Source organism: Humulus lupulus, chromosome 2 (assembly GCF_963169125.1).
Source record: "Humulus lupulus chromosome 2, drHumLupu1.1, whole genome shotgun sequence".
Classification (NCBI taxonomy): Eukaryota; Viridiplantae; Streptophyta; class Magnoliopsida; order Rosales; family Cannabaceae; genus Humulus; species Humulus lupulus.
The window spans coordinates 17,071,401-17,085,893 of record NC_084794.1 but is presented as its reverse complement, the minus strand read 5'-3'; the positions used below and the strand labels follow the sequence as shown (position 1 = coordinate 17,085,893).

The 14,493-nt window shown below is 32.3% G+C and overlaps 2 protein-coding genes across 2 annotated transcripts; both read right to left on the bottom strand.

The window, feature by feature from the left end:
• Positions 1–571: 571 nt before the first annotated feature.
• LOC133813980 (uncharacterized) lies at positions 572–1,642 on the bottom strand. The gene has a single exon (XM_062247004.1). It carries the CDS (start codon positions 1,640–1,642, stop codon positions 572–574), a length of 1,071 nt encoding a protein of 356 aa, XP_062102988.1.
• Positions 1,643–5,569: 3,927 nt separating this feature from the next.
• Positions 5,570–7,045, bottom strand: LOC133813979 (senescence-specific cysteine protease SAG39-like). The gene is made up of 2 exons (XM_062247003.1): positions 6,571–7,045; positions 5,570–6,162 (listed from the first exon to the last, which is right to left on the bottom strand). The coding sequence occupies exons 1-2, from the start codon at positions 7,043–7,045 to the stop codon at positions 5,570–5,572; spliced, it is 1,068 nt and encodes a 355-aa protein (XP_062102987.1).
• Between the last annotated feature and the right edge of the window lie 7,448 nt (positions 7,046–14,493).

Below are 14,493 nucleotides of genomic sequence, written 5' to 3'. Positions count from 1 at the left end.
TGCTTCTACCTTAGATGGATCCACCAAAATCCCACTTTTTGACACAACATGTCCCAAAAAGTTAATTTTATCGAGCCAAAATTCACACTTCTTGAATTTGGCATACAGTTATTCCTTTTTTAGAGTTTCCAGCGTACATCTTAGATGTTCCTCATGTTCTTTTTCTGCCTTTGAGTATATAAGGATATCATCGATAAAAACAACGACAAATTTTTCTAAGAAATCCTTAAATACTCTATTCATGAGGTCCATGAAAGCTGCAGGAGCATTAGTTAGTCCAAATGGCATCACTAGGAATTTGTAATGTCCATAACGAGTTCGAAATGTCGTTTTGGGAATATCTTGTTCCTTCATCTTGAGCTGGTGGTATCTCGAACGAAGGTCTATCTTTGAAAATACTGCCGCTCCTTGTAGTTAGTCGAATAAATCATCAATCCTGGGTAGCGGTTACTTATTTTTAATTGTCACTTTGTTGAGCTCCCTATAATCATTGCACATTCTCATTGTGCCATCCTTCTTCTTCACGAATAGTACTGGGGCTCCCCACGGTGAATAACTGGGTCTTATAAACTTATTTTCCAAAAGTTCCTCCAGTTGAGTCTTTAGTTCCTTCAGTTCGGCAGGTGTCGTGCGGTAAGGGGCCTTTAAAATTGGAGGTGTACCAGGTAACAACCGATCTCAGACTCAATTTCACGATCGGAAGGAATTCCCGGAAGATCTTCTGGAAATAATTCCATAAATTCGCGTACAATATGACGTCTTCAGGTCTCGCAAGCTTCTCTTTCGAGATGTCACAAATCGTTGCTAGATATTCGGTGCATCCGTTTGCTAATAATTTCCTTGCCTTTGCTGCAGAAATCATTGGTGAAGGGGTTTGGTTCACTTTCCCCTGAAAATGAACTTCGTCTTCTCCTACCGGTGCAAAAATGGCTTCTTTCTTACTACAGTCGATTCTAGCGTTATACGTTGTTAGGAAATCCATTCCTAAAATGACGTCATAGTCCTTCATGTCGATAATGATCAGGTTAACATATAGTTCCCTGTCATTGATTGTAATTGGTATAGTCTTATACCAATGAGTTGAGTATAGCACTTCCCTGGAGGGCAGTGCTATACTAAAAATTGTATCCATTTTAACAGGTAATCCATTCAGTCTACCAACAAAATGCACTAATGCGAATGAGTGTGTAGCTCCAGAATCAACTAATACTGATGCAGGGATGTTATTGAAAAGGAGCTGACCTGAGATTACTGTGGATGGACTTGCTTCCGCTTCTTCCCGAGTCAAGGCAAAGACTCTGCCATTTGTTTTCTTTTCTTCTCCTCCTTTATATTGTTCGTTATGGTTGTAACATTCCCTTGCAAAGTGCCCTGGCTTCCCACATATGTAACAAGTGTTAGTCCCAACCCGACATTCACCAGGATGATATTTGTTGCATTTTGGGCATTGAGGAAATATTGGCTTTTCTTGGGACTGATCATTTCCTCTCTTGTTGTTGTTGTTGAAACTCCACTGGTTAGGCCGCTTCTTGTCACTATTTTTCTGACTTGGACCACCTTTCATGAAATGGTTATTTTGCCGATTTCGGATGCTCCTTGCGCCGTGTCTTCTGATTTCAGCTTCTTTCTCCTGTTCTTGCATCAATATCGCCCTTTCGATCTTCAAGGCTTTGTCAGCTACTTTGGAAAAAGAAGCTCCCTCCAAGTCTAGCTCCCTCCAAGTCTGCTACTTCGATGTCTTTACGAAAGTCAGGATGAATAGCATTTTTGAAATGCTTGACTTTTAATTCATCCGTACAAACCATGTGGGGTGCTTATCTTGAGAGTTCATTAAATTTCCGAATAAACTCTTCCATCAACATCTTTTTCTGCCTTAGGTAAGTGAATTCTCTTGCTTTTTCATCTTTCAAGGCAGTTGTAAGGTATCTCTCTTCCAATAAGTTTCGAAACTGTTCCCAAGTCATTGTGTCTACTCCATGGATGGCCGCCATAGTATCCTACCAATAGCATGCATCCTCCCTCAACAAGTATATTGCTAGCCGCACTTTGTCTACTTGTGGGACTCGAGCTAGATCAAAAATTCTTTCCATCGTGCGAATCCAATTCTTTGTTACTTTCGAATCAATGCTTCCATAGAATTCTGGGGGGTGGAACTTCATAAAGGTCTCTGGAGAGTAATTGGCTGTTGCATTTTTTACTTCTATTGGAGGAGTCGGAGGTGGTGCGTGTTGCTGTCCTCCATTTGTTAGTGGGTGGTCTGCGTTATCTTGTGGTGATTCTTCATTACCTTTTGATCGTCCTTCATTTCTTTGTTGCCTTAGGAATTGTTCTAGTAAATCTTCTAACCGTCGGTTCTTCTCCCTTTCTTCTTGAAATTGTAGCATTAGCTCAGCAACATTTGGAGTAGTTTGCTCTGCAGTAAGCTCTCCAGCTGCATGCCCTTCCATTCTTCAACTCTAAAAGGTCATGAGTTGGGATGATTACAATGAATAAAACTTTCTCGAAAGTAAATGACCATATCACTTATTTACACGTCAAGTAGCGCTAGATATAATTTTTCTAAGGGATTAAATTTAATGCCAATATATATATATATATATTTATAAGGACTTACTTGTAGGGGTGAGCATCGGTCGGTTTGGGTGGTTTTTTCATAACATAAATTCCAGAATTCGGTTTCGGTCCGGATTGGTGCAATCCAAAAATCGACCTACCAAACCAGTTAAAAGAAAAAAACCGACCGTTTTGGACTGCGGTTTGGTCGATTAAACTGACCAAACCGAATTTCTTATTTTTTAGAATTTTTTTTTGAAAGTTTTAGTTAAAAAACTAAAATTTTTGGATTGTTGGAATCCATTTTTGTGCATTTTTAAAACATAAATATATAGAACATAATTTCATTTTTTTATTTAATAATTATATAATATTATATTATTATATATTATATTGTTCGATCGGTTTCGGTTCCGCCGGTCGGTTCGGAAAAAAATTTCAAACCGACTGAACAGTGGCGGTTTGCGCCGTTGGCGGTTTTTTCGGTGTTCGGTTTAATCGGTTTCAGATTTTTCCGTGTTCGGAAGGTCGGTGTATACGGTTTTTTCGGTTTTTCAGATTTTATGCTCAGCCCTACTTACTTGATGAGTACCACGCTTACCATCATGCTTGTACATATGGCCTATATAAGTTTAGTATTATAACGATACATAAAAAAATAGTTTATATTTCAATTTTTGGCATTGTAAGTTATGACGATATGGTAAAATAATCTATATATAAATTTTCGCATTTTAACGGTATGGTAACATAATCTATATATATATATAAATTTTGGCATTATAACGACATAGTAAAATAATCTATATATAAATTTTGGCATTATAACAGCATAGTAAAATAATCTATATATAAATTTTGGCATTATAACGTCATAGTAAAATAATTTATATATAATTTTTTGCATTATAACAGCATAGTAAAATAATATGTATATATATAATAACTAAATAACTGAAATGAAAGGCTCGGGAAAGAGCTTACCTAAAAGGTTTTCGTAGGCTAGCGTTACGGACAGAACTTCGCCTAGATCTTCGAGGTTTAGAACTTTAGAAGAGTGTTAAGAAGATTTTTGGGTTGAGTGAGAGAAAGAAAATGAGGTTTTGTGATTCAAAATGAGTTTTAGAAGAGCTATTTATAGGAAAAACTTGGGATACTATGCTAATAAAATATTTAAAATATCAAGCATAGTGGAATAATAAAATATTCAAAATATTGAGCATGGTGGTTTGCTAAAGTCATCATTGTATCACTACTGCATCATCATGTGGGAACCATGGGGTGGACCCCGTTGTGGGACCCATGTGGACCGTACTGTGGGACCCACTATGAATAGTACATGTTGAATTGTAACCAAAAAATGAAAACTTCCCAATCTTCTTATATTACTTAGTCCAACATTTTTTACTCACAAACTTTTCTGAAAAAGTTTCTCTAACATGCATAAATTAATTATTACATGTGTTAGTTACTTCAACAACTTAGATTTGTTAAAATCCCACAATATAATACAACTATATCCCCAACGGTCAGGTTACTGTTTCCAACAGTCGGATCACTATTCACCAACGGTCATAACGGCTAGTTTTTTTTTTGTCTCATAAATACTTGTTCCTTCAACCATTTACTTGCACAACTTTTTCAACTCTTAACCTTCTAGATAAAATTAATCATCAAATCATGAATTTCTCTTTATTGTTCATAACTTTAGTGATTGTTTGCTTGTATTTAGCATCATTCTATGGGTATTATACTAATGAAATGCCCATGAATATTATAGTTGCGTATTCATTAGTTATTCTTCCATTTTACTTAATAGCTCTAGCATTCGATCAACATTGTAATGCACTCAAAAGTATGAATAAAAATATCTTCTCTTATTTTTCAAAATTGTTATAATGCATTTGTAGAAATAAGTGGGAGTTACAATGGCTCCATGAAAAATTTGGATTATAGGTGGGGACAAATGAGATATCAAAGGATTCACCATAATCATGCACATCATTAGTTTCTCTATAATTTAAATTTGAGTGCTCATAATAATTGTACTCCGAATTCCAACTATAATTAAAATGTTCCATATAGTAAAAACCAAATGACACACTAATTTTTTTTTCTTTAAGATTACAATTAAGGAAAAAAGAACAAGAAAATAAAATTAAGAGAACAAAAACAATGTTAAAATATTAAACAATTACACGATTATATGATAAAAGACAAAGAAAAATAAAGTAAAATGAAGTAAGATTATAAAAAATTAGGCAAGAGCAGAGAAGCATAGCATGTCATCAACTATAACAAAATTAAGGTAAAAATTATGAGGCACATGTGTCATCAACTAAAACATAAAATAAAAGACTAGGATGCAAAATTATGATCAACTAGTAACTTGCAAAAATAAAATAAAAATAACAAGATAAATAAAAAAAATTACAACGACAATAACTTCAAAATTTTGACATGAAGCAATAATTTTTTTTAATGTTTTCGTTAAGGAAAAAAGAATTATAAAAAGACAGGAAAGAAACGGCCACAGATTAAATTACTACAACAACCATTAGAGCAATATCAGGGTAAAAGAAAACATCCACATTGTCCAAAACTATAGCAATTAAACAGTCACCATATAAAAACAACATCAACACAAAACTAATTAAGGGAATTGATAAATAACATAATTAAAATTTTATTTTGCAATTAATATTGAACACTTTTCTAATCAAAAGAGTTCAAACAGAAACGCAGCAATGATGTTGATACATTGCAAATACAAAGAAAAAAACTAGAGCTAAGACCGGCCCAAACCATTGAAAGCATTTACAGAGATTTATTTGAGCTGATCACAAACGACACCTATAGTGAAACTAGCTAAGAAAATGTCGACCAAATAACATAAATTTTTTATTCTAGCTGAAACGAACAAAGCAATAATTAAAATCTTCAAACAATGCAAATCCACGTACGAACATATATATACATATGATGATCGAAAATTTGCGGCATGGATGATAAGCAGCTAGGCAATAGGGTAGGATGCATCCATGGCGATACCACAAAGACCTTCTTTCTGATCCACATCTCTCTGAATCCTTACATAACCCTGTTCTCCCCAGCTGGTACCCCAGGAATTCTTAACAAGCCAGTATTTGGTGCCGTCTTCGTCCGTACCATAACCAACGGCGGCAACCCCATGGTCAAGCGTGGTACCACAATCACCAGTGAAAACACCACTGGAGTAGAACTGGAAGGCTTGGCCTCCTGCGTCGATGGCCACCGATACAGGCTGGTGCGCCACCGCCTTGAGCAGCGCGGCCTCGCTGTTTTCGGGGACGGTTTGGTAGCCCTTGATCTTGGCCACGCTATAGAAGCTCTTTGTGGAGACACACGTGCTCTGCTCTGCCTGGTAAGGGTAGACATATTCGGAAGTGATGCCTCCGTTTTTGGCTATGAAATCGAAGGCGCTCTCCATTAGGCCGCCTTGGCATCCTTGGGCCTCAGGGGTGGTGTCACAGTCGAGGATTTGTTGCTCCGATAGGGAGATTAGTTTGCCTTTGCTTATTTTGGTGATTCCCTCTGTAGCTGCCACGGCTGAGAACGCCCAGCAACTACCTGTAATATTATTATTTCCATGCATCTACATTAATCGTTTCAATATTGGATCCATATATATATATATTGTTGAAAATTAACATGACCAAATTGTAGTAGTAGTAGTAGTAATATTGTGGAATAATGATATGCACACAAAATATTACACACAAAAGATGTGATATGTATTTCAAATCTCATCTTAAACAAAAATATGATTAGTTAGAATAATTATCACATCAGTGTATAATGGCATATTTTGTGTGCGTATATTATACTCATGATCATAATATATAAATATATATTTATGTAAAGTATTTCTATGATTATTATAGTGGCAGAAGCTCCACAACACCCTTATATAGCAGGCATATATAAATCGACTGGGGATATATATTATGTATAATGTAAATAATATGCATTTCTTACCACATTTTTGCTGGTCCTTGATGGGAGTGACAGCTCCTTTCACCCTCCAATCGATGCTAGAAGGAACCGAAGAGTGACTAACATTTTCATACATAAATGAAGATGATGATGATGTAGTAGTAGTAGTGGTGGTTGATCTGATCCTTGGTCTGTATCCATTACGGATAGCCCTAAACTCATCGTTAGCAAGGTCCCCAAACTTGTTCATACTTATTTTGAAAGGCCTTTTCTCATTAGCATTATCACTATTGAAGGACTCGATAAAGTTGACATTTTCTCTAAAGATATTGAAACGCTTCTCCTTCTCTTGGGCACTCTTGTACACCTTTCCATGTGTCACCATCCACTCTTCATGTCTCCTCGACAAGGCTTTGATGGCATCTTCATCGATATGGTTATGGAGTTCTCGGCAGTATGACACTTGAGAAGCACAAACTGCTATGAAAACTACAACGAATAACAAGGCTGAAGCCATGGCTACGTACGTACTAATTAATTATGGGCAAAGTTACTTAAACAGTGGCTGTGGTTGTGGTGTGTTAAGACTATGAGTGTGACATGTGTTATATATATATAGGGATAACTTATTACATTATTTTTTATTTTTACTTGAGAAACTGCACAAAATGAGGAAGAATATTATTAGCCTCATGAATAGAATCTACAATAAATCTTTTTGACTTGGCCCAGTCAAGCACACTCATCAGATCATAACATATTTACAATCAAACAAAATGAAAAACACCTATAAATACTTATTCATCCACATCACCGTCATTCATTTATCGTCGTCTTCGTATTTTTATTTTCATAAAGTTTTTTAACCAAAAAAAAATATATTTTAAGCTTATTACATAAAGAAAAAAACAGATTTGTGTGATTAAGATAAATATATTTCTTTTGAGTGATATCAATTCCTCCTTTTCGATCCAAAAATAAAAACACACCATGATTTTTCGGACCACCAGCACTCTTTATTGTCTTTATGATTCATCGACTTATTAATTTAAAAACAAAAAAAATATATTCAGAGCTCTTTATTATATTATCTTTTACAATATATTACTCAAATTTATTTTATTTGTTAAATATACCACATACTAATTTATTTTTTCATTGAAGAGAAAAGAAAAGATAAATTAATTTTAAAAAATTAACAATTATGTAAATATAGAAGAAACATTCTAGCTAATATAAAAGATACAAAATGGGATGGATTCTACTTATTTATAGTTTGAAAGGGATTTATATTTTTTGGACACTGTATTTTGTTATATTGTTGGTTGGAATCTTGTGTTTTGTAAAATAGTACAATTAGACTTTTATTAAACTCAGTTTTGATGAACACGAAATTAAATATAACACTATAATTGTTAGACAGAATGATTGTGTTTTTATTCTGAGTTGTTAGTTGATGAATTATTTGTGATTTTAGTTCAAATTTTTTTTGATCAAAATCAAGTTTATAAGTTAATTTGAACTATTTTACAAAACATATGATTCTAAAAATAATTTTTTAAAACACAAAAATCAATACAAATAATAAGATAAAACAAATAAGTGTCCAAAAATATATAAGTACTATTGAAAAAAAAAAAAAAAAAAAAAGTCTATTCGATAATTTATTAATTAAGAATGCTCTAAATATTGATCCTTAATTATAATCGTGATATTCTTATGTTGTTATTTATTCTTCCCTTTCTAATTATCGAGTTTATGTCTGCATCTTTAGTTTTGTTTTAGTGCCTTGTCTTATGTCGTTTTAAAGTAAGATAATTGAGTTAATCTTAGTTGAGTGGGGCTCTATTAGTATAAAGGATTGTTTTGTATCCATTCTTTCAAAGAATTTTCGTTCATAAATTTTTCATTTAATAGACTTAGATGACGGTAATTAAGTTGATTTTTCTGCTTAATTCATAACGTGGCAAAGTTCTAGTGGTTAGCAAGAGGGCCACACAAAAGAAACCCCGACAGATGATTTGTACTCATATTCCGAAGAGTTGGGGCCGGTTTGATTATTTCATTTCACGTGTCTTCTTTTTTTTCAAATCCCCCCCTCTTTTTGGAAAATAAATCACACCGTCTACATATTTATTTAGTAAAATAATTAAAAAGTTCCCGATCCTAAACTTTATTAAACTAAAAACAATAATAAAAAAAAACAGTAATCTTTAACAAATAAAAGGGAATTTTACAATTATATATCTAGAATCTAAAATATTTACAAAAATACATTCAACTAAATTATTTACACAAATATTAGTGTCACGTCAGCATATCATACCGTATTTTGAAAAAAAAAAATTGGAAAATCTCGCTTCCCAAAATTTTTTACTTTTCATGAGTTATAAAAAGTTACATTTTGGTTACTTACGATACCGATAAAATGCTAATTAGTCACTTTTTTTAATTAATAGTATTATTTTTAGATTATATTATTTCAGTACATTTTGGTTACCTTCAAAACTTATTTGTAGACATTTTAATATAACAATTAGTTATTTTTAGGCTATATTGTGGTATCTTATTATTTAAGATATATTTTACTAACTTTCAAGTTTATTTAAGAAAATAATGAGTTCTATATGTTATAATAAGTTAACATATAGTTTATTATAAAATTTAATTTAGTGTACTATATGATAACTTTTAATAGACTTTTTTAGTCACTCGTAAAATTTACATGTCTTATTATTTAAGATAATTTTATGTTACCTTCAAGTCTATTTTAGAAACTAATTAGTTAACATATAGTATAAAAAGTTACTCATATAATTCCAAGTTACCATGAAATGCATAGTTGCTCTTAAAAACTACATTTTCGTTGCTTTTAAAATCATTTAAGATACCAATTGGTTACATTTTGATATATGACTAAATTTTTTTGTATGCCACAAATTTAAGGCAACCAACAAACCTAATGAGTTACCAAAAAGAATATTCTTATGGTCTATTTAAAAGTTACCAAACAATATCCTAAAGAATCTATTTTAAAAAAATTACTTGAAATATTTAAAGTTGTTTAGAATATCATATGTATCTTTTAAATGTAAAATAAGAATACAAATTTTGTTTAAGTTTAAAATTTAGTAACTTTTTGTTAACAAAATATAAAAAAGAAAGTAAAATGTTACTTTATTCAGGTCATCTTCTTCAGCGACGGTGAAAAAATATATGCTCCCCATATATCAAAATGATCATCTTAACACTACTACAAAAATGTTTTTTAGGGCTCGCTTTACGAGTCCTAAAAAATTTTATTTTTAATTTTTAAAAAATGAATTGGTAGCCAAAGCTCCCGTCAGAGCTTCGGGGACAGCGGCAGCGCCACCACCCTACGACAGTGGTTCGAGAAAACAGTGATTGACTTTCGAAGCCTCAGGCTCGGGGAACATCATGGTGGTGGTGGTTCTTCGTGGAACAGAATGTGGTGGCCGGACTCCATAGATTCCGACGAACACCAAAAATGAAATCCGGGGACTTCTAACTTGATCGTTGGTTGGGTTTTGCTCGCATGAAAGTGTTGAGTACGATGGTGGTGGTAGCTCGACTCACAACGACCCAAGGTGGTCGTAATCTCTCGAAAACTTTGGGAAAACCCAAAACCGAAGGCTCCGTTGTCCGTCTTAGGTGGCACGTGAGGGCTTGAGCTCGTAGGGGTCGAAGCTTCGGTCGCCTCCGAAGCTCCCTGGCCGGCGTGTGTTGCTGGTGGCGGCGGGGAAGGCGGTGGTCGGGCTCGACAAAGTTTCAGGCAAGAGAGAGGGAAGGAGAGAGAAAGAAGAGGGGGCTCAGTGTGGGTTTTTTTTTTTTTTTTTTAATTTAATTATTTATAAAACTTTAATTTATTTTTAGGACACACATCAGCTTTCGAGTCCTAAAAAGTCCAAGAGATTGGATGGAAATGGTAATTTTTTAAAATTCAAACTTTTAGGACACACATAAGTTTTTAAGACTCGCAATGAGTGTCCTAAAAAGATTTTTTAAGGACTCGTAATAAATGTACTAAAAAGTTTAAGAGGTGTTTGTTAAAAAAAAATCAAACTTTTTGAGGACACACATAGTTTTTAGGGCTCACAACGCGAGTCCTAAAAAGTCTAGTAGCTGTTTTTAGGACTCGCATCTAAGTGAATATCCTAAAATTGTGTTTTTGTAGTAGCGTGAAGAGTATGTCACGATAGTGTTACTCTTGAGCTCAATCAACTAGCGGTGTGACCGAATTTTTTTTTTAAAGTTATAAGAAAAAGAGAGAGAAAGAAATAAACTTAAAAAAAATTGATTTTGATTTGACGAAAACAAAGTAGTAACAATTCTTTTTAAAAAATATATATATATTATTTAATAAAAATAGTATATAAAAAGTGTAAAAGTATAAATTAAATAAGTAACAGTATTTTTGTAATTAAGTTAGAAAAAACATTGCCACTGGTAAAAACGATTAATATTTTAAGTTACAAATATCAATCATAAATTTTTTAATCTTTTTTTTTTTTGGATATTTGCCGAAAATCGTAAAAATTTTATTTTAAAATTTCAATTAATATTTTTAACGAAAAAATTGCTTAATTGAATTTTTTTTCTTTATCCTTATCTTATGTACAGAACAGATCATGATCCATCTTGGTCAAATTAAGGGAGATTAATTAATCTTTGTTTTATATATGGGTCACCTATATATACAGCTTCTGATAATAATTTGAAGCTAGCTAGTCATTAGAGTAGTAAACTATAGAATCAACACATATTTTTCTAAACAATAACATATCATAAAGTATGATCAGTTATATCTACCATTCACCAAACACATATACAAGTCAAACCATACACTTACAAAATCACGTCACTTACGTAGACTTAATATATCTTTTTTTTTTTTTAAATTTAACATTTTTTTATTATTTTCTAATACATAAAATAAATAAATTTAAAAAAAATAAAAAATGATAAAGTCATCTAAATAAGATAAATAAATTGAAAATAAAAAATGATCTAAATAAGAATAATAAATTGAAAAAAAAGTAATAAATGAATAATAATTTATCATCACATATTTACATTACTCTATCAATTATATTTTCAAAACTATAAATAAAAAATATTTATGTGCTTAAATTTAATATTTATTCTTTTATTAATTATTTAATTTGTCATTTAACTTATTTTGTTTATCCAAACATATATGTGATAGTATAATAAGACATAAATATACATATTTTCTTATTTTCCTCTTTAGTTTTTTTAATAAGAAATTATTTATTTTAGTTCCTCTAGGTATTAATTAAATAACTAGATACAAGTTAATTTTATTTATAGAATTTATTAATTATTTTTATTAAATTTATATTAATGCCATATAAATTTTGAAATAAATATCCTATTTTAATTAAATAAATTATTATTTTTTGTTTAACTTTATGTTTGTTCTAGTTTTTGAATTTGGGAGTGACAATAAGAGATTATATATTATATGTTTAATGTAATATTAAATATTATACTTAGATTTTAAATTTAAGTTTCTTGCTAGTTTTTTTAAAAAAAAAAGTAATTTGTTGCTAATTCACAATAGATTATATTATATGTTTAATATGATATTATTCTAATAAGTGAGGTTAATTTTAATTAGATTTTATTTAAGTTATAAAACGTATGATTTTATTATTTTTAAATAATTATCATTGTAAAATATCTCAAAAATATCATATTTTAATTTGTTTAATTATTTATTATTTTACAATAATTATCATTGTAAAATGTCTGAAAAATATCATATTTTAATTTGTTTAATTATTTATTATTTTAAATAATTATCATTGTAAAATATCTCAAAAATATCATATTTTAATTTTTTTTAATTATTTATTTTAGTTTTTTTTTTTAGAAAAAGGCCTCATTAAAACATATTTTATTTTAGTTTAAGTGTTTACAAACTACCATTAAATATAAGAACATTCTATTAAATATAAGAATATTCCGTTAAAGTTAACATTAAAAAAATAAAAAACTGTTAAAACAAAGAATTTTTATTATCTACACACTTATTATGTAGAAGAGATATATATTTTATGTAGCTTTTTTTACTTTAAAATTTTAAATTAAATAATTAAAATTTGATCCAATAAAATTTTTAAATTCATAGTTTTAATTTATATTTTTTTTTAATATTTTATTTTATTTTATTGAAATTCATGGATATTTTTTCTAAAAGAAAATTAGAAAAAAAAAAGTATTTAATTTAAAAACTAGAATGCACCGTAACTTTATATATAAAAAAATGTGTATCTAATGGACTTTTGGTTTAAATTTTTTTTATTTTTTTTATTTTTAAAAAATTATCTTTTTTTATTATTTTTTTAAACTATAGACAATGTTTTGGTTTAATTTTTTTTTTAAAAATATGTTTATGTCATTCTTGTATAATTTATTTTTATTGTTATACCCAGATTTCGAGCCATAGTAAATATGACTTCGAAAGCTGAGTTCGCAACAAATGGTCTCGTGAGGATTAGAGTGATCTAGGATTGTAAGTCGAGCCTGCAAAGTATGATATATGGTCTCGAATACGGTGATCTCGATCTCGAAAGGTAGTTCCGAGAATACCTTCATCTTCAGGAACTTCGGAGCATGGGTCTTGAGCTCGATATCCCATCTCGAAAGCGACTTTAGCTCGGGAGATGTCAATGGCTCGCATAATGACATGAAACCTGAAATGCTAAAGTCTTGGAGATACGCTATAACCACCTTGAATATCTACAAGTATTGTAAGCATGAGATGTAATCCTCATTTATTGATGTAAATCCCCAAGAATCGTGGGATATTATTTAGTCAGTTATGCGTTCCCTGGTCATCAGGGACGTTTCCTTTTTTATCTGATTAAAGGCATTTAAAGCCATTTATTTTTATTCACAAAAGAGTAACTACCCAATATATGTGGGATAGTATTCGGCAACCTTCTCTATAAATAGAGAGGTCATGCACCATTGTAATGGACTGAAATTCTGATCCTTGGGATAAAACTTTGTAGAATTCATTCAGAGATAATCTTGAGGTTAATAACAGAGACTCGTGGACTAGGCAGATTTAACTGCTAAACCACGTAAAAAACCGTGTGTTTGATTCGTTTGTTTCTTTTGGCCATTGTCTCTAATTGTTTACGTGCTCTCTTCTTTTATCTGTTGACGAAAAACGGCGTCAACAGTTTGGTGCTTTCATTGAGAGCCTTAAGCATTCATCCCTGAGAGATTCATGGCTGCAAACAATCAGAACACTCCTGAAGAAAATTACCCAAGGCGTCCTGGAAAACAGCCAATGGAGAACCCGGACGCTGATGAAAGGAGTGGGTCCTCTGATTCCCGGGGACCACCTCCACAACCAAGGGATGAGGACATGTACTATAACCCTGAACGTTATGTCCCTATTGTAGAATTGGAGAATCGGCAGCTGAAACAGTTGTTGGCAGAAGCCAACAAACGTAACGAGGAGTTGACTAGGATAGCCGCAGAGGCGCAGGTGGCTCAGCCCCCGCCTCCGCGTGAAGACCAAGTCCCTCCTCCAAGGGACGTGCACGTTCCTCCCCGGAGGCCCCGTGGACGTCCACGAAAAAATGCTGCCACAAGGAGGCTGGCACAACCTCCAGCACCAGCAAAGCCATCTGCTCCTTCTAGGCCTCAGAGGAGTACCCGAGCTCGAGTCCCGCCTAATCCACCTGCGGAAGCACCTGCAGGAACTGAGAATAACCGAGCTCCTACCGAGGCTCGGACTCAGGTTCCTGGTAGTGCACCAAACGCAACTGGCCCATCTCGGGCAAATTCTGGACCCTCTAGGCCGAAGCAAGGGAGGCAGCCACCGTCACCTATACGGTTCCCTCCATCTCCCGTAAGATAGCCTTCACCTCCCCGTAGAAACGCTCAACCTGTTCAGAATCAGGA

Excerpts from the sequence above, each read along its gene's own strand:
- LOC133813980 (XM_062247004.1), bottom strand. The coding sequence starts at position 1,642 with ATGCAAGAACAGGAGAAAGAAGCTGAAATCAGAAGACACGGCGCAAGG.
- LOC133813979 (XM_062247003.1), bottom strand. The coding sequence starts at position 7,045 with ATGGCTTCAGCCTTGTTATTCGTTGTAGTTTTCATAGCAGTTTGTGCT. Across the intron at positions 6,163-6,570 it reads CAAGGACCAGCAAAAATGTG|GTAGTTGCTGGGCGTTCTCA; the intron begins GTAAGAAATGCA and ends ATAATATTACAG.